Source organism: Mauremys reevesii, linkage group 24, assembly GCF_016161935.1.
Source record: "Mauremys reevesii isolate NIE-2019 linkage group 24, ASM1616193v1, whole genome shotgun sequence".
NCBI lineage: Eukaryota > Metazoa > Chordata > Testudines > Geoemydidae > Mauremys > Mauremys reevesii.
This window is the reverse complement of record NC_052646.1, coordinates 346,755-371,548: the sequence shown is the minus strand read 5'-3', so window position 1 is coordinate 371,548 and position 24,794 is coordinate 346,755. Positions and strand designations below refer to the sequence as shown.

The following is a 24,794-nucleotide window of genomic DNA, read 5'->3' as shown; positions in this document are numbered from 1 at the left end:
GATGGAAAATAAGATTGGGAAATAATTAAATTTTCTTTTATGGATTGTTATCAATTTTTTTACTTACTAAACTGTTTTAATAATTTGATTAAAAGTGGTTTACTGGCTAAGGGTTGAGAATCATTCCTCTCCCGCTTAGGATTTTAACTTGCAAAAGGGAAGTGGAGGAGCAAGTCTCAAGTTTTAACCAGCAAGTGAAGATTTTTTTTGGGGGGGGGAGGGGGAAACAAACAGAAAAGAGGGCCAACACAAATCCCACTTTCAGGTGGCTCGTGTCACCCTAATGTCAGTCCTCCTTTAATCACTTTTACTGTAGCAGAAAGAGAAATGGGTGAAGCTTAGTCCTGGGATAGAAAAGGTGATCACATTCATTCAAGCAAATAACTTATAAAAATATTGTGATAAATTGTTGCATGGTTGCCCCTCTTAAAAAAAAGGAGGACCAATACATTGGCGAGAAGAATGGGAAATCCATTTAGGACATTACAGTGGACAGCGGTAAAAGGGAATTAGGTGGTTATGAAGAGATCTTTAGTGTATGAATATCTTCTCTGTGGATCATTTAATTTACTATTACATTCAGTTCCATCATTCCAAGACATGGAATAATCTATTAATTTAATAAACCGCAGTGAAAATCTTGTCATTTTTAAAATAAAAACCATTATACTAGATGCCAGATTGCACACCTCTTACTCACACTGGTAAGCAGTTACTCACGAGTAGTTCCACTGAAGTCAATGAATTTGTATAAGTAACTGCTCACCGATGTTAGTAAGGCACTCACAATCTGTCTCTAAGTAAAAACAGGAAAGTCAGATGTGCTTGAGATAGATTTTTTTAACTTGGATCATAGTCAGGAATCTCTGGTGTGGGTTGTGAAGGGGATATATCACATTTATGTCTTATAGTGATTTTCATACATCCTGATTTTCTTAATTATTATGTGCATGTTGACAGTTACATTACATTTCCACAGTAGAGAAGTTCAACGCAAAACCTATATACTATTACTAACCCCTTAAATTCTAGATAAGATCATACATCTCAGAGGAGCTTTTAATCACTACGTTCATGCCCAATTCTGATAAATCTAGAAATTCACTTGAACTTTTAATTAAAATTTGAAAAGTGGCATGTCTGTCCACCAAACCTGCAGTGAGTGCTCCCATTGTCTGGGTAGGCTTCTGGCAGGATCATTAACATTTTATTACAAAGAAAAAAAAGATTTTCAGTTCCTCAGCCATGGTAACATGTCTATCTGCTCCAGTGGGAATATACTATTGCAAACAAAAATGCTCAGACGCTAGACATTTAACGCTTCTTTTCAGAAAAGACTCGAATCTTTAGAAACAGAACATCCAAAGGAGAGTACCACTATCACAGCTTGGGGAGGAGGTGCTTTCTAACAAACAATCACCAACAGCTGAATAAAAATGCAACTGCAGTCTCATTTTGGTCAAAACAAGAACCTCACAGCTTCTTCCTTACAGTCTTGCTCAAATAACTACATTTTAATGTGAAAAGAGATGTAATCAGGAACAGCTACTAAACCATTCACCAGTAGGTCTCACTGTAGTCTATGAAGCATTTGCTAATTGTCTATGGAGAGCTCACTGGTCACATGATGCCAGCTCTTCTCTTTGTTTCCATCTGTCAAATCTCATTAAAAGAAAACTAAAAATACAATACTTTACTAACATTAACAATTGCTGTAGCTGCGGCAGGGATGTTATGTGATCACAAATGGGAGGGGAAGTGGGTCAATGCAATCAGAAATGGGAGGAGCGATGTCCATGAAACAATCTCTCTATTAAGTTGTGAGCTACATTGTAAAAAAAAAGTTTGGGAACCTCAGTTCTTTACATTAACCATCATCTATAAAAAGCAGCAGATGAACAGCACTTAGCTGTACAATGAATAGGAAGCAGAGATGCATCTTTGGTAAAACATGAAGTTCCTTCACTTTACAAGCCAGTCACACTAAAGATGACTGTGTTATCATAAATCAATAAAAGCAAGACAACTAAAGGCACTTTTTATGTTGACACTGTGCTCAGTACCTGAGTATCTCAAGCTCCGCCAGCCCCTTTATTGTCATGATCTTTTAGGTTGTTGAATAAAGCTGTCTTACCTTCTTCAAGGCTGATACTCAGCAACACTTTCAGATTGCTGGAGGTTGTTTGCTGACTGGGGTTACATTTTAAATCTTCACTGGGTTAGATTCTGATAATTATCATGCATGTAATTTTTCACAGGCTTGAATTAAGTTGGTGGTTTTATTTCAGCTGCTTATTAGTAGCAGCTCTTCAAGGTTCTAGTTGAAAGAAGAGAGTTTCCTCTGGAATATCAGACAGCAGCGTTTCACTGGTACTACTTACTCTGTTGTTTTGTACACATCAGAGTACAGCCCCGCCTTCTGGTACTTCTTCTTTGGGGGCCTAGGAGCCTTTTTCTCACGCTGGGTAAAAGTAGGCAAATGCTGCTCAGTGTTTTCAGATTCATGCGCCTTCTCAATGGCTTCTAGGTGACTAGGTGATTCAGTTGATGTCTCAGAAAAGCTGGAAGAAAATGTAAAGATGAACGTAATGCAACAGTATTATTCTATATCGTACAAAGAAACCCAACAAAGAAGTCTCTGCAGATTGTTAAATGGCCAGATGTCTTTATCAGATTAAAACTTTTTTTGCCAATTTTTGCATTTCAGACAGGATATTTTACAAGTAACAATTAACTTTGTACAAAAACAAGAAATCAACTTTATTGGAGTGTAAAGCACAAAGTAACTTAAATATCTGTTTTATATATGTATAATTATAAACAGGTGTCTAGCAGTCTGTGCACGTATATACAAGTAGGCACATATGCTCACACCATGTGATTAAATTTCTCCAGCCTATAGAGAGAAATATTTAAAACTTTAGAACTAATTTCATTTCAACGTAAGTTCATTTTTGGTTCTGGAAACAGCAAGCTGTTTGTTGACAAACTGATGAAGTTATCCAGGACTCCTCCAGAATTTTAAGATAGTTATTTTCCTCATAGTCATGAAGACCTAGGGCTTGATTCTCTCTCATTTACAGGAGTATAAATCAGAAGTGACTCCAGTAAAGTCAATGGGACAACCCAGTGTTGGTGAGTGTAACCGAGGGTATGTCTACTCTGCAAATGAAGGTGTGACTGCAGTGCAGGTAGGCATACCCATGCTAGCTTTAGTCTAGTTAGCGTGGGTAACAGTAGTTGTGAAAACTAAATGGCACAGAATCCAGGGTGGGCTAGGAACTTGAATACGTACCCAGAGTCCCACCAAAGCCTGCACTGCCACATCCATACTAACGTTACCTGCGCCAATTAGATTAAAGCTAGAGTGGATACACTTACTCATGTTGCAAACACCCCTTCATTTGTGGTGTAGACGTACCCTGAGGATAATCAGGTCCTTGGTTTCTAAACAGGGCTTGACGTAGTCTCTATGAAACGCCCTGATGATGGAATAATATTCAATTGTTATAAAATCTGGGTATTAAACATAGGCTATGTCTACACTGCATGCCGCTGGCAGTGGTATGTAGGGTATTTGTTGCTACATGCTGAAGTGAAAAGCAGGTTGTGTCCATGCTGCAGTGTCTAGCTACACACATCAGTGAAAGACTTAGGAAGATGGAGCCAGCAGGGAAAGGCTCTGGCAGCAGGAAGCTGCCGCAGCCTTTGCACACTGCCTCCTTGCTCCCAGAGCCTTTCCTTGCTGCTGAAGCCTTTCCCTGTGGCAGAGAAAGATTCCAGCAGTGGGGAGGCAGCAGGACATGACATTGCTAAAAATAGCAGTATAGACAGGTGAGGCATTGCTTGGGTGTGTTACAGAGCTGTGTAGAGTACATACCCACAGGCTTCCTATTTATACCTGGGCTAAAGGGCATGCAGTGTATGTACTCTGCTTGCCACCATAAGGAGTGTGCAATGTAAACATATTCAGAATGGTCTTACCCATGTCAGAGTTCTCTATTTTGATGGGCCTGGTCTGCAACCCCATACAATACAGACAACTTTAAGCTTTGTTTCTAAAGCTATTGTGAAAGTAAGAATGACAGCTTGCTGCTGCATAGATTGAATTATTAGCTAATGAATGTTTGAAGTGGATGCTCACCCAGTATGGCCATTCTTATGATGTTATTTTAAGCAATGCAAAGTCTTGCTCCTTAAGAATCAAATAAGGGGCAACTTGTAATCTGTGGTATTATATACAAATGTTAACAGTAAATACTGCCGGCCAACACATTCTGGACCAGCAAGGGGAAAGTTCTACCCATATCTTACTGAGGGATACAGAGAAATACCAGCACTGAGATTTGTCCGTCTGTTGGTGGAGACTAACTGATGTAGAATTTAGCTTTCCAATATAAGGGACTGAATTAGGTGGAGATGTTGAAGTGCCATGGTTATGACAGGGTTCTATTTTGCACTTAAACTGAGAGTTCAACCTCTTTTTTTTGTATGAAAAAGACAGTATATCGGCCCCATTTTTCAGTACATAACCTCTGAATAAAACGTATACACCTCTATCCCGATATAACACGACCCGACATAACACAAATTCGGATATAACGCGGTAAAGCAGTGCTCCAGGGGGGGAGAGGGGGGCTGCGCACTCCAGCGGACCAAAGCAAGTTCGATATAACGCGGTTTCACTATAACGCAGTAAGATTTTTTTGGCTCCAGAGGACAGCGTTATATCGGGGTAGAGGTGTATTTGAAAATCCTCAGAAAATTCATCTGTTAATTTCTGGGTTCTAATCAGTTTTAAATTAGTCTAAAAAGTTCACATTACTAAGTCTCACGATAATTTGGGCCCCTCTAGGTTAAAAACTAAAAACACATTTTTAACTTTCTACAATGAGAGTTTGGAGGTCTGGGGTAAATGTAATTTGTAATTATTTAAAAACAAACTATTATTGGCATTATTTGTCATAATTTAATCTTTATGTTCTGCAGTTAGCTGATGGAAATAATGGTTTATGTTATCTACTTCCATTCTCCAGTGCAGTATGTGGAAACCTTTTTGAGCAGTTTAGGAAAGGAGTACGACTGCCTTTTGACATATACCCCCGTTATGTTCCCTGTATCTGAAATTGGGTTATGCCCACCTTCCAGCACCCGCTTCCCCAAACATAAGTTGGCATGATTTTCCAGAACTGTGCAGAATAGAGAGTAAGGGAAAGTTTGAGGCAAATGTGGTCTGTTTGTGGTGATAAGTTTGGGGAAGGAGGCACTGGAAAAGTGGCATCCCTTTTGGGGAAGAGTTATATTTGTGGTCATTGTCATAGCTTATCACTTCATTGTTTGTGGTGTACAGTGACTGTTATAGTGGTAAGGTGTATGCCTTAACTTTTCTTTGTTTGGTTTTATGTTGGGTATGTCATGTATAGATCAGCCTTAACTGACACGGTTTCGTTATTAATTTATATTGGGTATATGCCACACTCTGAGGTGAAAGTAAGTCGATACGGTCCGGTACGGCGTACAAGCAAGAGCTGGTACACAGACGACCATATAGGCAGGAGGCAGCTTCCCCAGGCCGGTGATTTAAAGGGCTCGGGGCTCCCGACAGCGGCCGCAGCCCTAGGCCCTTTAAATCACCGCCAGAGCACCACTGCTGGAGACCTGGGGTAGCAGCGGCAGCTGGGAGCCGTGGGGCTCCAGCAGCGATTTAAAGAGCCTGGGGCAGCTGGATCCCCAGGCCCTTTAAATTGCCACCAAAGCCCCGCTGCCAGAGCCCTAGGGTAGTGGTGGTGGCTGGGGTTCCGGTGGCAATTTAAAGGGCCTGGGCTCCCGGCAGTGGCTGGAGTCCTGGGCCCTTTAAATCGCTGGCAGAGCCCCACTGCCGTAGCCCTGGGATAGCAGTGGTGCCTGAGAGCCCCGGGGCTCCCAGCTGCCGCTGTGGCTACCACTACCATGGGGCTCGGGCGGTGATTTAAAGGGTCTGGGGATTTAAAGGCCCCATCTCTTCCGGTTGAGGCCCTGCCCCCCTGCTCAGGACTCCGGCGTACCGGTAAGTCCTTTAAGTTACATTCACTCCTGGCCACACTTGAACAAAATTCAAATCAAAGATCTCCATGATGATGGAACTGTTATTTTCACTTCTTCACTGGGTGGTGTAGGGACAATCTTCGTTATAACCTTTCTGTCTCCCAAACGGTCAACTATAATTATGATAGCCTAAAAATATTCTTTGCTAATCAAAGAGTCAGACAAATAATTTCCATTAATTGCTCCATCTGAAGCACAAGCCCAGAGGGAGAACAGGTTTCACCAAGATTTTCTGTATCCAGTGTTTGCAAGTCTGAATGTTAGAATTACTTTAGATGCCCTCTCATTTTGGTGAGTTATATTCAATAGTTTAAAGATCCTATCTGAGATACCTTAAAGAGGGCTGATTTTCATAAAGTGTTAGGCACCCCACTTCTGAAAATCAAGTTCCTTTAAGTTTTCTCAAATTGGGCACCCTAATATTGGGGCACCCCAATATTGAGGCACCCCAAACACCAGTTACTTCTGAAAATCTTGGCCACTGCTTGCTTCACACAGGGGGTGAGGAGAGGTGCCTTTTGCTACACATTCGCAAAGATGCAGTCGTGTTCTGCCCAGCGCAGCTCTATTGTCACGAGGGACTCTCTGGGCCACTTGTGCGGCTGGCAGTGCATATGGTCTCTCTACCCCAAACCACCCAGTTCCCAGAAGCCATATTATGGCTGCTCCCTGCACTGATTTTGAGGATGACTGCTCCCTACACTCTCTTCCCTGTTAGCACATGTAATAGAAGGCCCATAATTTGACACCATGTGAAACAGGTCAACTATTGTAATAATGAAGGTTGAGGAACTGGGTGGCTCAGGTTAGGTCTTCAGTTCAAATCTAGCCCAAAATCTTTAGAATCTGGTTATGATTATAAAGGCTGTTTCAGTACCTATATAAAATTAGTTAGTTTCAGTTCAGTTCCTAGCAAACAGGTATGAATTTAAACCCCATCGTCCCAACTGCATCCTTTATGGTATTCTCAACAGAGAAGTAAAAAATCAAATACCATGGACATTGCATGGCAACTAACTCCCTTCTAACCTAACCAGGTCCAGGCTGAAGCACACTGATAGAGCAATGAATGGGAAATTTATCTATTTAGGTACTTATATGGCTTTCATTATATCATATCTGAGAGCCTCATAAGCATTAATTAATTTTATCCTCAGAGGCAAGTTTTATCCCTATTTGTAAATCTGAGGCACAGCACACATTCAGTCATTTGCCCAAGGTTACACAAGAAGTCCATGGCTGAACCAGGAATTTAACCTAGGTCTCCTAAGTACAAATCTACCAATTTTCTCCCTACAGAGCTACTGCTGCCCTGAGTAGTACAGAGAAGAAAAGTACTTTGGTCTTCAGGGCTACTGATTTAGCACTTTTAATGAACACCAAATTCACTTTAACAAAAAACAAAATTAAAAAAGAAGTTATAACTTAAAACTAGCATATGCTGATTCCTTCTGAATTGATCCCCTGTGTCAGAGAAATGTACCTAGCAGTGTATGTGAGATGGGGACTGGAATAGTTGAAGTTTTGGAGAAACACATTTCCTACAGGTTTCAATTGTCTATTCTTTGAAGGTACAAAAATGTAAAGGAATTACCTTTTATTACTCTCCTGCTCATCTTCTGGTACAGACTTCTGTCTTTTCCTGGCCTGTTCCTCTGCAAGCCATCTCTTCCTCTTCCATCCTTTTCTGTGCTCTGCATTCAAGTTCACACTCTGTACTACAGCCTCGATTACATCTGTGATAGTATCAGGTCCAAGGTGTAAAGTGTTGCTCTCTTTCCTTCCCTCTAACTCCTGACTGACAAACCGAGCTGCCTGGAAAGCCTGCATTGAAACTACAGCCTGTAGTGGGTATTTCCGGGGCCTGCCTGGCTTGCGCTTCACAAAGTTATTCCCTGTCCGTGACTGCCTTTGCAGCTTTTTGGCTTTTAGAATTTTATTGACGTGGTCCAGATTTTTCTTGGTTGCCAAGATCTTGTAACTACACATTTTTCTAGCCTGTCGCTGCATAGCTTCAACCACACTTCTCTTCAGATGATGTGGGGAGTAGCTGCTTGGTAATCTGTCTGAAAGAAGTGAGATGCCATCATTGCAAGAGTCACTTGGAACTGCAGGAACTAACAGACTGTCCTGTTTTCCCAGGCTTCTCTCCCTGTTGTGGTTTCGACCAGGGCTAGCTGAAGGTGGAACAGATACATTTGCAATGACTGCTTCTATGGTTTTGTCCAGTGCAGCCTGGCTGTCATGTTGTGCCATGCGCTGCAGTAAACTATCCACTGAATCATCTACAGCAATCCCCAGTTTTGTTCCTCGTGTGGGTATTCCAACCACTGGAAAACACAAATAAACATAAGCATACTAGAACAGATTTTAGTTATGATCATCACTAAATTCTATCAGGTTTAAAACAAATTCCAATAGCTATATGTCCCCCTTGATCTCAAAATACTAAGGAGATATTGCCAAATTTTAATTTCTTATAATAGAGCTTCTAATAATTACATATTGTAAAGATACTTGTTTTTGTAACAGAGTCTTACTAGGTAGGAGGACTAGGGATGGAAGTAAGAGGGATACCTGCATTCTGTTCTATGAATTTCTTTCACATTTTTCTTTTCTCTTTGATCTAAGCAGATCAGCACACCTATTTTTCCCTCTTCTATTTCTTTCACGGCAGAATGATAAAGACATTGTCAATTAAAGAAAAGCCTGAAAGGATGCATTAGTCTGCAGCAGTAAAGTGCTTAAGAGTATGCCACTTTTCTTCTTATGTTCTGATCCTGCAAATACTTATGCACATGAATTCAAGTGTGAAAGTGTTTTCAGGATTGGGGGCTTTGAATTGTAAGTTCTTCAGGGTAGGGATCATGTCTTTGTATGTGTTTGTAAAGTACCATGAAAGGAGTTGGTCCAAACCATTATCATAATTATAGTTGCCATCCCCCGCCCCCCGGTTAGATGGTGATCAGCATTTGGCATCTGGTCTCCAGAACTGCCTGCAGAATCCAACATATTAGAATTAAAAAAAAGAAAAATAACGTGGACACCAAGGATGCCCTGGAGAGTAAGTGGGGTAGGACTCATGATCACAAACATTGGAGAAAAAGGACTGCTATTGTTGGGTTCAGAAACAAATTTTCCCCAGTGAGATCAATTCCTATACAAATAATAACAGTCTCAGAAATTCTGTGAACACATAATTTAAACGCTGATCAAATGTTAAGCACTATTTCAAATCATCAGCTATACTGCTAATGAAACTGACTGTGCATTAAGGAAATGACCTGGAATACCCAGAGAAAGCAGCAAGATCATTTACACAGGAAACAAACATAGCCAATTTTTTAAACAACGTGAAGGCTATTCTATGTGCTTTGCATCTTCATCTGCACACTGTTACTTGAAAGAGAAAGTTTCCTGATCAGCCATGCTGTTGATGCAGTATAAGAAGGGATTTGTTCCAAATGAGCTGTTTCCCAAAGATGTCCTGTTGGTTTTTACAGATAAGATTTATTAGAAGAAACTCTGCTCTCACTGGAATAAAAGGAATGCTCTTAGTCTTCTCCTAAATATATTTCAGTTACACATTTGCATTTACAAAATGTTACAGTTATTATTGCCAATTATTGAGATTACATCTACTTAAACGGCTGGATGGTAAGACAGTAGAGTGTGTTCTGGTGTAAGCATAACTTTTAAAGGAAAGACACCATGAAGCTTTGCTGTCAGCAAAGTTTGTATTTTCTGGCAGGAGGGAGATTGTGCATTAGCTCAGTGGTTCTCAATGAGGGGTACACGTACCTCTGGGGGTACACAGAGGTCTTCCAGAGGGTACATCAACTCATCTAAATATTTGCCTAGTTTTACAACAGACTATATAAAAGCACTAGCAAAGTCAGTAATAAGATTTCATACAGACAATGACTTGTTTATGCTGCTCTATATACTATATCAGCAGTTCTCAAACTGTGGGTTGCGACTCCAAAGTGGGTCATGAGTTCGTTTTCATGGGGTCGCCAGGACCGGTGTTAGACTAGCTGGGACCCAGGGCAGAAAGCCAAAGCCCGAGCCCTCCCGGCCTGGGGCTGAAGCCCAAGACCAAGCAACTTAACTTTGTGGATCCCCCTGTGGCATGGGGCCCCAGGCAAATGCCCTGCTTGCCACCCCCAATGCTGGCCCTGAGAGTAGGAATAGACTCGATGTGGAGAAAAACGTAATAGTTGCTGTTGCTTCACTGGCTCCTAGAATGACAAGTCTCACAAGTGAAAAACAGGCTCAAGTATCACACTGAAATATAAGTACAATATTTATATTCCAATTGGTTTATTTTATAATTATATGGTAAAAATTAGAAAATAAGCAATTTTTCAGTAGTAGTGTGCTGTGACACTTTTGTATTTTTTTGTCTGATTTTGTAAGCAAGTAGTTTTTAAGTGAGGTGAATCTTGGGGTACGCAAGACAAATCAGATTCCTGAAAGGGGTACAGTAGTCTGTAATGATTGAGAGCCACTGCGTTAGTTGACAGATAAGACACAGACAGTTTAAGATAAATGTTTGTGTTCACCAGTCCAAGTCAAAGACTCAGAAGACAAGAAAAAGAATATTAATGAAAATGTACACACTACTGAGTTCTCAAATTAATAAATCTACAAACACAAGTGACAATAATTTTCAGAGATAGAAGGCAACTTAAATGAGAAAGAATCGGCCATTCAACTTCTAAAATCTTCTTATGACCAAATCACTTCTTAAAGTGTTTGGAAAGAAATACAAGAACATGTGATAGGTCACAGCTATTAGTGTCAACCGTGAACACTTCGTAAACTCAGCAACCTCATTCTCACTGAAACAAAGGGAAGATTCACACTGTCTGCTTTCAATTTTAGATGCAATATTAAAAACAAATAAATCATCCTTACCTTTGTTACAACGTTTTAGATAAAAAATGTTGAGGAAATGGAATGCCTCTGGGATTCCTTATAGGCACACCATCTGTTTAGTAAACTGAGCTATGTAAACAGCTGCACTAACTGAAGATAATCAAACTATACAACACAACACATTTTCGGATGTGTCATTTGATGGCCTGTCCTTGAACTGGTGTTCCTGTTTTGAAACTAATCCAAAAAGGATCAGACAAAATGTATGATCCCAATGACAGCTGCAGCACTGGTCATACATGCCTAGAGCACTTGGTAACAAAGATGCTTTCTATGACAAAAACATTGAAATACACAATGTGCTCACAATCTATAAAGAATTTAAAGACACAAATGGTCACATCAGAAGCTCTAACAGCTTCATCTCTATGGTGATGATAAATTTGCCATTCAGTTTTCTATTTGCACTCTTCTTTCACAAGAGACATCCTGAATTTCCAATATCTTCCTGCACACAGACTTGTGCCAGTGGATTAAATTAACTGTTTTAAATTGTCTCTTTAAAATGAACATGTAAAAAGTCAGTCAGTCAGTCAAATGGGACATCTTCACTCCGTATAGGAATATGCTAAAAAAAAGAGAACTTTAAATTTCTCTGGTTAAATTAAGGACCTGAACAATCTTGGCACCTTGTGGACCCTTGGAAATTATAAAAATGAACAACAATTTCTGCAATGACTGGTGGCTGTGCCACCAATCCAATTTATGTTGTAACAGATAATGAATGCTGCCAATCAACTGCATATGGCCATGCTACCAGTTTACGTAAGTGCACACAGCAAAAAACAGCCATACTACTAATCTAATTACATACTGACATAGTCTGTTTTTGGATTTTCAAGGTGCTCACCACCGTATTTTTTAACAATTATATTCATTTTTTTAACAAATATAGTCATTGTGATAGGCACTATACAAGCATACAATAAATGATAGTACACTACCCAAATAACTTATTATGAGGCTTGGCAGAATTCTATTTTTATTTTTTTATGATTTCAATGGATAATATCAATGTTTATTTTTAAGCTTTTTTTTTATTTTTATCTATTTAAATTTTCACAGTTGTGGAAAATTGAGGGGGGGGGATCAGATAATAATTATTTAATAACAGTAAACACTGAGATTCAAAACCTTAAAGCTTTATAATTATTATTGACAAATTGTATATGTTGACATATGACATTGACAAAGTAAATATCCTTAACTAAAAATCTCAAGTTCTCATGAAGTATTTTTCTTACTTTGCCTATCTGTACATTTTGATTAATATCAGTGGAAATATTTTTTGTTGTTGGTTTGTGTGTGTGTGCACTCAAATTGACATTTACCAATAAAAATCTAATCCTCCCTAGCCTATTTATAATATAAAACACAAGAAGTGACAAGTGGATGAGACAAACAAGCCAGGGTAACAGGGAGACAGGGTAACAAATACAATAGCATGTGCACAGTTCTTAGGCATTCTGTAGCAATGATCACACCTTGCCATCTGCCAAGATGTTATCACGTTGCTGTTTTCCATATGCATTCTGCAGGCGGTGAGCTTTGAAGAAGGGGTGGTAACTTTATAGATTTTGACTGGGCACTTTACCCACATAGGAGAGTGCATGAATGGTTGGTCAGAGAAGAGGATGATTGAGGCTGCATCATTGCTCATGATTTATTAAACTTTCCAATACCCCTTACTTCAATAAGCAGAATTATTCTTCACTGGTATCTTCCAGGAGAAATGTTACTGAACTATTCTGTAGTCAGAGGGAAAGTATACATAGAGATGAGAGAGAAGTGTCAAGTCTTTGTCTCATCCTTATGTAGGGTGACCAGATGTCCTGATTTTATAGGGACAGTCCCGATTTTTGGGTCTTTTTCTCATACAGGCTCCTATTACCTCCCACCCCTGTCCCGATTTTTCACATTTGCTGTCTGGTCACCCTATCCTTATGTCTGGTAAAGGAAAATGCACTTTTTCCTCTCTTCTTTCACTAATAATGGCCGATCTTGTTCTGCTCCCTTTTTTCTCTTCTTTATTTATTTATTTATTTATTTTTTAAAGGAAATAGGCTCTTTGCAGAGAACAGGTATGGCCAATTCCAGACCCAAAGATGATAGTATCTCAGAAGAATGGCCCAATCAAAAGCAAGGGCTACAATAGAAACTGTTTTGCAACATTAACTGTAGAAGTCACTCCTGCTTTAAAAGAAAGGGCATGAGACACAACTGAAAGCGTCTATTGGGGTGGGGGAGCCCAGCATCTGTGTGCAGAGGCACTAGTGCTGTTAGGTCTCCTCTCGTACTGCTGCCTTCCCTGTCTATTGTAGTGCAGCCCTCAGCATAGTATCTATCCTGACAACCTTGGTGAAGAGCAAATATTACTTGCCTGTAGAAGACGTGCTCTCAGAAGTAGATCTCTTCCTGGAAGGACTGCAATTTGTGCTCTCTGGCTGTCTCTGGGAGGGCTTGTCCTGTGCTGGCAGGGTGCCTGAAAAGCAGAGGAGGGAAAACAAAAGCCCAAGAGAACTTAAATTAACTTAAAACTAGAAATGCCAATGAAACACATTCCAGATGTCAAATGTTTAAAGCAGGATAACAATTTTTACCAGAAATAACACTTGTTTGTATGGGGCATGCAAGTGGGGAAGGGCAGAGTTTCTCAGGTCCCATGGTTAATGACAATCATAAACACTACCCTCCTAGGGCTAGTCTACACTTACCAGCCGGGTCGACGCGGTGAGTTCGACTTCTCGGAGTTCGAACTATCGCGTCTAATCTGGACACGATAGTTCGAACTCCGGAAGCGCCGCGGTCGACTCCAGTACTCCACCACTGCAAAAGGCGGTGGCGGAGTCGACCTTGGAGCCGCGGACTTCGATTCCGCGGCGTCTGGACGGGTGAGTAGTTCGAACTAGGGTACTTCGAATTCAGCTACGCTATTCACGTAGCTGAACTTGCATACCCTAGTTCGACCCCCGCCCTTAGTGTAGACCTGCCCCTAGATAGAGGGGGCTGTTTTATATTTAAACTAACTTTTACTATATGTAATTCAGATTAAAGACTTTTAAACTCATGGTTGTACATCAGCAACAGTATACACACTCCCCCAACACCTCACTTTGCAGGAAAGTCAACAAGATTAGAAGAATTCTTGCATCTCTGGGTACATACAAGGGTTTGAATATTTAAAGTGTGAGTGGAGTTATCTGTATCTGCAAAGTGCAATGCGTTATATGCACAGGCACAAGAGGAGGCTGGGTAGAGAACCACATAGAAATTTGGCACTTGATCTCCAAAAATAATATGTAATAATAATCTAAACCATATTACAGTTCTAACGTACATAAATGAGCTGCCTGCATGAGACTGTGAAATATTTAACAAACTTTATCCATGTCTTAGCTGAATATTTCCTTTCTTGGAGTAATGAGGGCCACAGACCAAGGACATTGGGTACTCTGCTCTATGCAGCCTTGGAGGCAGACCAACCCTGTCAATCAGAGGCAGGGCAGGTATGGCAGAGCAGGGCAACCTCCGAGAAACCATCAGTTGAGACATTTCCATAGCCTAGGAAAAATGAAGCACTCTATATCAGTAAGGAAGATGAGTCATTAAGCCTAAACAGAACAAGGAATTCTGCAGAGCAAGGAATTAAATTAATAACTAACTTTGAGTGCCAAATAATAAGTCAGTATCTTTTCCCACTTAACACCCCATTTAGTGTGGATTGAATCTGTGGACCTCATTATTCTAAGAAAGGTAGTTTTCAGGTAAGACATGGATACATTTTCCTTTTCTTATATGTAATGAGATCCCCAGATCCATGACATTGGGATTTTATAGCAGTGTTCACTCAGGAAGGGAACTATATACAGATATGCGCAGAGGTGAAAGGGGATAACCTTTTCCAAATAGTTACAAGGATACTACAATGAAGAGCACCGTCTACTGAAGGCAGCATCAAATGATGACTGGATGTTCAACTTGTAGAATTTTAAAGGTGGCATGAACAGATGACCAGGTGGCTGGTTTACAGATTTTCTTGTATGGGGCACATGGTCTTTCTGCCCATGAAGCTGCCTAGGCTCTGAGGCAGTGAACTCTGATATTGGAAAATGCAATTAGGCTTTTTGACTTGTACGCCTCTGAGATACAATATCTCAGCCACCTGGAAGGGAGGATTTGAAGCCTTCTTTCCCTCTAAACAGTGGATAATAAAGCATAAAAAAAGTGTTTGCCATTCTGACCTGTGCTCTGTAGTGAATATATACTTTGAGATCTCTGCAGACATCCAAAGTATGCCACAATTTCTCTTTGGAGTGTGATAGCACTTGACAGAAAGAGGGAAGAACAATTTCCTGTGCTCTAGGGAGCTTGGAGTTTATCTTGATTATGAAGACAGGGTTGGTTCTGAGGATCACTTTAGCCTTATAGAACATGCAGTAATGAAGTTCCAGGAAAAGAGCTCCTAACTCAAACACCCTACAAACAGATGTAATTCTCATGAAACAAAGCCATTTTAAATGGTTAAAAATTAATTAGACTCCTTCACGAATGGGTCAAATGGAGGCCCTATGACAACATTCAGAACCAGGTATGATCCCATAAAATAACTTTATGCACATCAGGAGGATGTAAATGAGATGATGCTCTCATAAGAAAAATGCTGGATAACTGGGTATGATGAAAATTCACGAGTTGTCTACTGCACAGGGGATACTAGATAAAACAGCAACTTGATCTTTGTGTTTGAACTGCCAGGCCTGAGTCAATTCTGAAGATATGTGAGAATCTGTGGTACCAATACAGGTGGGAGGGGGTGAGGAGGGGTCAGACCTTTGACCTGGGACCAACGGTTAAAGCTCAACCAGGCCCTTGAATACACTGAGTAGATTTATTTCTGGAAGCTAAAATTGTGGATATTACCTCTCTGAGTTACCTCTGACTTAAGAGGCTCTGTCCAAGAACCATACAGCTAGTCTCAGACTGTCTGGATTTTGATTGGCTCTTGTAATATCATCTCTCTTCTAGATGGAAGGTAGATGAGTGATCTCTGTACCCTGTGAAGAGGATCAAAGAACCAAGGCCTCCTTGGCCAGAATAGGGATAACAGAATTACCAGTGCTGCTTCACTCCTGATCTTCTGTGGAATTCTGAGGAGGACAGAAAAAGGGAGGGAAGGCATGCAAGAGTCCCTTTTGGCCATCTTTGCAACAAGGCATTTGTTGCATTGCGTCTGTGATCCCACCAGTAAGAGAATGACTCTGAAACCATGCAATTCAGGTGGGAGGCAAACAGATCTATTGCTGAGAGAGTATAATTTTTATACCAGGAGATGAAACACCTCTAAGGCGCAGTTTTCATTCTGGATGTTCTAGCTTTTGCTTCTTGAGCTAGTTGGCTGTAGCATTCAATTTTGCCTTGGATAAGAAAAGAGTGAATTGACTGCAGATTCTCCTTTGCCCAAGTCATCAGGAGGTGAGTTTCTCTTCACAGGAGTAGACCTTGTTCCCTTAATCTGTTAATGCATGATACAGCTGAGCTGTTGTCTATCTTGATCAGCACTTGAGGTAAGTCCAGAGATGGGAGCAGAGCCTTGAGACCATCATGGATTGCCCTGAGCTCTCCCCAGTTTATGGTATGCTTGTGTTATTGTTTGGATTAGATTCCTTGTACAATCTCTGTCCCTTCGTGAATGACCTGAGAATTCTCCTGGCATGATATACCTTAGTTGAGCAGTGAATAAGAGACATTTGAGGGAGGGATAAGATGAAGTTCTGTAGTGGCCTCATGTGATGCACTAAGAATATCCACATAGGAGATCACTAATCCCAGCAGAGACAGAAACATATGAATGGATACTCTCCCCTTGAGAAGTTGACCATTTTAATAAAATGGGTCTGCTTCTCATTTGTTTCCTGCAATTTGTAGAGGACAGTTACTGTTCCCACTCAGACTGTGAATATGCTGAGACTGCAAACTGACTCTCACAAAACCATGGCTCTGCAGCCCTTATTGCTTTGATAGTACAATCCATGACTGACTGAATGAGGCTCAGAAAAGGAGGTCACCCAGAAAGGGGTAGACTGGAACCCATCCTTTCTGATGGCTGATATTAACACTAGCAGCATTTTTGTAAACACTTGCAGTGCTGTTGCCAAACCAAATGGCAAGGACTTGTATCGGTAATGATGTGCTCTGAGAGCAAAGGTGAAGGAGCATCTGTGAGACTGACAAATTGAGTCTCACAGACATTCAGACAGGCATCCTTCAAATCTACAGATATCATGCAGTTCCCTCTGTGGATGGCAGTTAGTCTGGATTTTAAGGTCTCCATCTTGAATTTATTTATTTTTTAATCTGTTGAGATACCTGACATTGAGAAGTGCTGTGTAGCCTTCTGATTTTTTTTTTTTAAATGAGGAACAATATGGAATAAGGCATTTTTTCTTCTGAAGAGATGGGGACAGGTTCAATTGCTCCCATTTGCAGGAGATGTAGGATGGCTGTCTGTATGCCCTGACTACTTCTCAAGCAAAACCTCCTAGGCTGTGCAAACAGGGCCGGCTCCAGACCCCAGCGCGCGCTTGGGGCGGCGTCCCGCGGGAGGGCGGCAGGCGATCCGGTGGACCTCCCGCAGGCATGCCTGCGGAGGGTCCTCTGGTCCCGCGGCTCCGGTGGACCTCCCGCAGACGTGCCTGCGGAGGGTCCGCTGGTCCCGCGGCTTCGGTGGAGCATCCGCAGGCATGCCTGCGGGAGGTCCACCGGAGCCGCGGGACCAGTGGACTCTCTGCAGGCATGTCTGCACGAGGTCCACCGGAGCCGCGGGACCGGCGACCGCCAGAGCACCCCCTGCGGCGTGTCGCCGTGCTTGGGGCAGCGCAAATCCTAGAGCCGCCCCTGTGTGCAAATGTTTTAATTGGTTGACAGAGATCATACTTGCCATACTGTCCACCCATGTTAGCACTGCAGGGCACACAGGGTATGTCTGCATGGCAAAATCAGCAGCAGCGAATCTCAGAGCCTAGGTCAACTGACTTGGGCTTGCACAATGGGGCTAAAACCAGCACTGTAGATGTTCCCGTTTGGGCTGGGGTTCTGAAACTGGCAAGTAGGGTGGGTCTCAAGCTTAAGCTCCAAACCAAGTTGGAATGTCTACACATTGTTTGTAGCCCGGTAATGCAAGCCTCGGGAGCCCAAGTCAGTTGACCTGGCCTCTGAGACACACTACCGCAGGGTTTTTTCTTTTTCTTTTTTTTGCAGTGTAGACATACCCTTAGGGCAGGGGCGGGCAAACTTTTTGGTTCGAGGGCCACATCTGGGTATGGAAATTGTATGGTGGGGCTGGGGCAGGGGATTAGGGCTCAGGGATGCAGGCTCTGGGCGGCACTTACCTCAAGCAGCTCCTGGAAGTAGCAGCATGTGCCCCCTCCGGCTCCTACGTTTAAGGTCAACCAAGGGGCTCTGCGCGCTGCCCCCACCCCAAGCGCTGCCTCTACAGCTCCCATTGGCTGCAGCTCCCGGCCAATAGTAGCTGCGGGGGCAGCGCTTGGGGTGGGGGCAGTGCGTGAGGCCCCCTGGCTGACCCTAAATGTAGGAGTCAAAGGGGGGCATGCTGCTGCTTCCAGGAGCTGCGCGGAGCGGCCCCCAACCCCGCTCCCCAGCTGGAGTGTGGGAGTGGGGCAAGCCCCACACCCTGCTCCCCAGAAGGAGCTTGAGGGCCAGATTAAATTGGCTGGCAGGTCAGATGTCGCCTGCAAGCCGTAGTTTGCCCACCCCTGCCTTAGGGTGTTAGATAACAGTTCTCTTTTGCTTATATATTTATTCTTTCTGGACAGATGCCCTTGATAGTGTTTATGCCTGAAGGAGGCTGAAATTATGCCTGCCTTGACCTGGCTGCCTACAAAGGGCCTGTATAGTGAGGAGGCCCCTCTTTCAGGTAAAATTTTTTCCCAGTTAGAAATTATGAGTACTTGACCATCAGGGGAAAGGGCACACATATCTTTGGTAGCGACACCAGGATAAATTTTGACTGGTGCATACTGAGGAACCTTCTGGCTTCATAGAATGAAGTCCAGGGGACATGTGGGATAGAAGATATGGTGGGAAAAGAGCAATAACTAGTACATTAGGACCTGGTGATCCACAGCAACAGCTGAAAATGACAATCCAATATTTAAGACATGGCAACCTGCAGTGGCAGCTGAAGACAACAGCCTAATGCTTTTCCAGTTTTTAGGTCTGACAAGAAATCCTTATTCTACTATTACACATTCACAGGGTGCATGACCAGAGATATGTAGCCTGTCTAAGGCATCTGCAGAGATAAATGTAGTTCACAATACACTTTCCCTGAAAGTCTATTCTTTGTGTAGGGTTCCCCCCAGTATTTTATGAATTGATCTGATGGATGTGTTATGTGATCTGATGTGTTGGCCTTCCTCCCCTAAGCAGGGAGAATTTCCTTTGTGGGGTTGTGTGTACGAATGCCTAGAGGAAACAGAATATGTCTTTGGCTTGATCTTTTTTGCATTGATTTGCCATGCTGCACTTTATGAAGGAGAGCAGGGGAGCTAAATGTTGGTGGATTACCCTGGGCTGCACTCCATGAAGGTGAGCAGGAGAACTAGGTACAGAGGAATATTTGCCCTGTCACAGTCCATGAAGCTGAATAAGAGAACAAGTCACTGAGGATTTTTGCCCTGCTGCCCTCCATGAAGGTGAGCAATGGAACCAGACACTGAGGATTATCTGCCCTGCTGCACTCCATGAAGGTGAGCAGGTGCTGAGGATTATCAGGCTGGCTGCACTACACAGATTTATGCAGTTTGAGGTTTATGCAAACAGACTCCACTTTTTGCCTCTAGAGTGCCTCCCAGAGGAATCCCCTAAATCAGACTTTTCAGTAGATGAAGAGAATTAGGGGCTCTTGTGTGCGTGCGTGCACTTTATGTTAGGTTGTCTAGATTGGTGTGAACATTTGAGACCTTTCTTACGACTCCTCTTGATCATCCTCCTCCTCATGAGGTTCCCTGGAAGGGAGCAGGGCCTTGTGATTATTCTTTTGAATGGCTTTCTTGCCCTGAGAAACAGGAGTTTTGTGCTGGATTGGGTCCAAAAGGCAACTTCCCAGGTCTCAGGCTCTGTTTAAGGGAGATTTCTGGATGTGGCCTGGAGATAGGTTGAGCCCACCCAGGGTGGCCTCCACAAAGCCACCAGGCTTCAATCCTGGACATTCAAAGGGAGTCCTTGACCCATCTGCTGCACTAGAAGACATCTCTGGGCTGACATTGCTGTCAGGGTGTAACCCTGAGCCACTGCAGGGTTGGGCAGTGGGCATGCTATAGAATAGAGGAAGGAGTTGGGTCCAAGGGCCCCTTACTAGGCTCTCCTTATTCTGTCTGTGAATCTTTGACAGTACAGTAGCTCCCTGCCACTGTAGCAGCATGGGGGTGGGACTGGGCAGCTGCTTCAAGGTCAACAGATGGGGCTGTGAATGTGGGCTCCAGTGGTTGAGAGGAAGCTTCCTTTGCCTTTTGATACTGTGGGTCCAAGTCTGATCCCAAGTCTGACTGCTGCTGTCACCTGTGCCAGGCCTGGGGGACTTTGCTGCTGCTGAGGTACTGTCACTGCTTCCTGGGAGCTCTCCTGGTCAGAGGAGGAGGCTGCTGAAAACCCTACCCCTGTCTGAGCACCTGAGACAGACCTTGGTCTTCAAAGAACAGGCACAGATCTCCATGCACGTATTTAATCAGCAGAGAAGGTTCAGGAAAAATCTGGTTCTCCCCTCTCAGCCTTCTCTGCCATGCTTCACTTGGTGTGGGTGAGCAGGGAGCATGGACGGTCCCAGCAAATGAGGAGAAAGGGAATCCTCTCTGCCAATAAAAGCAAACCCCTATAAGCCTAGAGATTTTAAGCTTTTTTCCTCTTTCTTCTTTACATATGCTCTTCAACAGGGAGGAGCAGGTCTGCCTGCCAGTAGCTGGAAAGGCAGATGAAATCTGGAGAGTTTCTCAGAGATGGAGCCATACCTCCCCTGCCTACGAATGGCAGGTTTGATTTGCCTCCAAGGCTGCACAGAATAGAGCACACAAAGCCATGGATCTGTGGACCTTATTACAAATAAGAATTACTCCAGGCAATTAAATATAGAGTGAAATCCTGGTCCTATTGAAGTCAATGAGAGTTTTGCCATTGACTTAAATGTGGCCAAGATTTCATCCACACACTGTTTGCATTACTAGATTTTTAATAATATAGAAAATGGAGATTAATCTTATGTTGCCACAGTAAAGCCAATATGTCAGTTATGAATGGTGGCTGTGTTATCTTCAAGTAGTACTGAGAGATTGTGGGTATGTCTACAGTGCAATCGGGAGGTGTGACGGCATCACATGTAGACATACCTGAGCTAGATAGAGTAAGTATCCAAACTTATGGGTAGATGGAGCTAGCCTTTGTAACTGCTTGTTCTGCCATGATTTCACTGCTATTGTTACTCAAGCTAGCTTTGATCAGTATCTACATGTGCTGCAATGACACCTCTTGATTTCAGTGTAGATATATAGCCTAATAGGCAAGCTAGCTCTTCAGGACAGGGACAGTCTTCATGTCATGTGTCTGTACAGAACTGCATGAGTGGCGCTCATAAGCACTATTACATTAAAAATAAATAATAAAAATAATAATATAATGTAAGTCTTGTGATAGACCCAGACCAGTTGGGAACAGCAGAGTAGTCCTGTATCTGAAGCCCACCCACTGCTAAAGGACCTCCCCCCCAGCCTAAGGGGAGGATCCACAGATCTGTGATACCAAATAAATACGTGGGACAACCAATGAAAAAAACAGGAGCGGGAGTGAGGTCATAGGGCTAAACAAAGGGAACCTGATGGGGACACCGAGCAGAGAACCCCAGACAACGCCCACTGCTCCTCGAAGGCGTCAAGGGAGCCAGTGGACGCCGCCCAGAGGAACTCTGCCCGGATGTGTGAACAGATGGAGGAGAACAGCAGAGTAGTAGAAGGGAGATATACTGGCCACTGGAGAAGCAGTTTTCTGTTCCCTGAGTGACCAGAGCAGGGGCTGCTCCAGGCTAATGAGAACACCTGACTCCAATTAACCTGCTAAGAGTCAGGTGAGGCTGTTAAGCAGCTGACTCTAATTAAGGCCCCTCTGATGCTATAAAAGGGCTCACTCCAGTCAGGCCAAAGAGAACCAGGGAGCCAGAGGAGAGGAAGTGTGTGCGAGGAACTGGTAGCAAGAGGTGTGCAAGAAGCTGAGAGTGAGTAGGCATCCTGCTGGAGGACTGAGAAGTATAAGCGTTATCAGACATCAGGAGGAAGGTTTGGTGGTGAGGACAAAGAAGGTGTTGGGAAGAGGCCATGGGGAAGTAGCCCAGGGAGTTGTAGCTGTTGCGCAACTGTACCCAGAGTAGAGGGCGAGTCCGGGTTCCCCCCAAACCTCCCAACTCCTGATCAAACACAGGAGGAATTGACCTGGACTGTGGCTTCTACCAGAGGGGAAAATCTTTAGGCTGTTTCCTGACCCACAGGGTGAATCTGTGAGGCGAGCAAATCTGCCAATAAGCGCAGGACCCACCAAGGTAGAGGAGGAACTTTGTCACAGTCCATAGTCAGCGATGAAAGGCTAAAGATTTTTTTTCTCAAAGTACCCAAGCATGCTCTTTACCATGAATCTTCTTAAATACTTTCTCAGTCATTGTCTTCAGTGAGCAATTCATTACTAAAATATAACTGTAAAGAAGTAAAGTTGAACTAAGAAACTACAGTCAAAGACTTAATTAAAAAGCGCCCATATACTTGGTAAGAAGAGTGTTGCAACTTTCATATAAAACTGGCTTACAAATGTCTCATATAAAGAAACTCCCTTAAGCAGATGGCAGAAATATATTTGGAGGCATGGGTTTCAACCATAACTGAGAACAGGCTCTTACATCCAAAAAGATTCACAAATACAGGAGTAAATCCATCTATATGTAACATGCAGATATGGTCAGACACTGCTTAGAAGAATCAAGACAAAAAAAAAATCTACTTTTTTGTTGGCTCCTTACTGCTCTCCAGATAGAACCTAAGAACCTGAATCACATAAATGGTAGCCAAATTCTTTCACTTGCAGACTTCAGGTAAGGACAAAAGGAAAACTTCACAATTAAAAGAGGGCAAACTGACATAGGTTCCAAGGAGACAGAACTGGATAAAACCTGACAGCTAACCCAATAGAGATTGTATAAGAAATATGTGAGGAAATGGTTCTAAATAATGTTTAAAAAAATTTCTCGCTGTGGACTTTTTTTGCCTGTGTTCTGAGACACTAATAAGTGAGAGAGGGTCCTCCTCTAGATGACCAAATCCGCAAGAAGCAGCTGGCCAGTCAGGATCAGGAAGAGTTTTGGAAGCCTCTGCTTGTCTCCTCCCACTATGCTGCCACAGCAGGTTAGAAATTTTCATAGATAGGAAATCTTGCAAGGGATGGAAATGCACAATCAAATCCATCTGAATATAGTACCGTTGGAGACTTGCAAGACCTTTCTTAGGATTCTGCTACCATAAGAAGAGTTTAAGTTTTCTCCATGTCTTAATCTTGTAATCACACAAACTGAAGGCTTCATATATGCCTAGGGAAAACCAGCACATTTCTATAATGTTCTTTGGGTTAGGGCAGAAAATAGGGAGGAAATTTCTTGGCCAGTGTGCAAGGGACAGATCACCTTAGGGAGGAAGGAAAGCACAGATCTGAGACGAGGATTAGATAAGAGCAGATAAAGCCTGTGAGACATATTTTCAAAAGTGTTCAGAATTCAGCAGATTCCATTGGAAAAAAAAGTAGCTAATTGGGAACTGAGCTCTTTTGGAAATCTGACTGCTGATTTAGGTGCCTCAAATGAGAACTATTGGGTGCCGAGCTCTTTTGAAAATCTGGCCCTGTGATCCTCTGCCTGCACTCTGGTCAGACTTGACAGCTACTAGAAGATGTCCGGAGCTTTAATTAACTTGGATTAGGAGCTCTAAGAATTTGCTAGCCATAGCTGGAGAGTAAAACTGGTTTAGAAGGATGTTATGACTCTATAGGGAATGTATGATAACCACAGGCAGGGGCTGAAATAAAACAGCTCCGTAAAATCTGGAAATGGAGGAAGATGGTCAATCTATTTTCTGCCTGGGATCAGAGCTTACATCTGGACCGTCAGAATGGATGGGCCTTGCCCTAGGTCCAGAGGGTCAGTCCTGACAACAGAAAAGCTAATATACATGTCAAAGATGTCTCTGGCCTCACACACATTATACTTTGTAAAGGAGGACAATACTGAGGCCTTCCTTGATTTAATTTGAAGTGAGTACCTGTTACTTTTTTTGAGACAGGGCTCGGCTCTATAACTGTATCCTTTCAGTGATCAATATCTTTGAGAAAGTCTCTAGTTCTCCATACAGAGCCAGTCTGGAGCCATTAGGATAACTGTTCTCCTCCACTTTCCAAAAACTCTTTGGAATTAAGGAACCAAATGGAAAGAAAAATTTCCTTTGGACTCTCCTGACTGCTGTCATTTCCAATAAGTTGATGTGTAGGAGGGATTCCCACCGAAAATGTGTCCCATTTGCTAAGTGAACACCATATAGGTTGCTACCCTGAGGTAGACATTTTAGGTAAATTAATTCCATGTTTTTTTGTCTAGATCGAATGGTTTTACCCAGGATGTCACAAACTGTAGTACTATGGAAGGAAGGAAGACCCTCCCCGGTAGACCATATTTC

General features: G+C 42.7%; 1 protein-coding gene across 6 annotated transcripts in view; it reads right to left on the bottom strand.

Moving 5' to 3' along the window:
* Positions 1-24,794, bottom strand: part of ASH1L (ASH1 like histone lysine methyltransferase) — a 154,342-nt gene that overhangs the window by 59,822 nt on the left and 69,726 nt on the right. For all 6 annotated transcript variants that reach the window (XR_005591038.1, XM_039512678.1, XM_039512676.1 and 3 more), the window contains exons 4-6: positions 13,406-13,507; positions 7,679-8,414; positions 2,382-2,561 (exon numbers count right to left, since the gene is read on the bottom strand). Coding sequence is in view for 5 of the 6 variants with exons in the window: in XM_039512678.1 (XP_039368612.1) it covers positions 2,382-2,561; positions 7,679-8,414; positions 13,406-13,507 (1,018 nt within the window). In the remaining variant the exon portion in view is untranslated. The remainder of the gene's footprint in view (positions 1-2,381; positions 2,562-7,678; positions 8,415-13,405; positions 13,508-24,794) is intronic.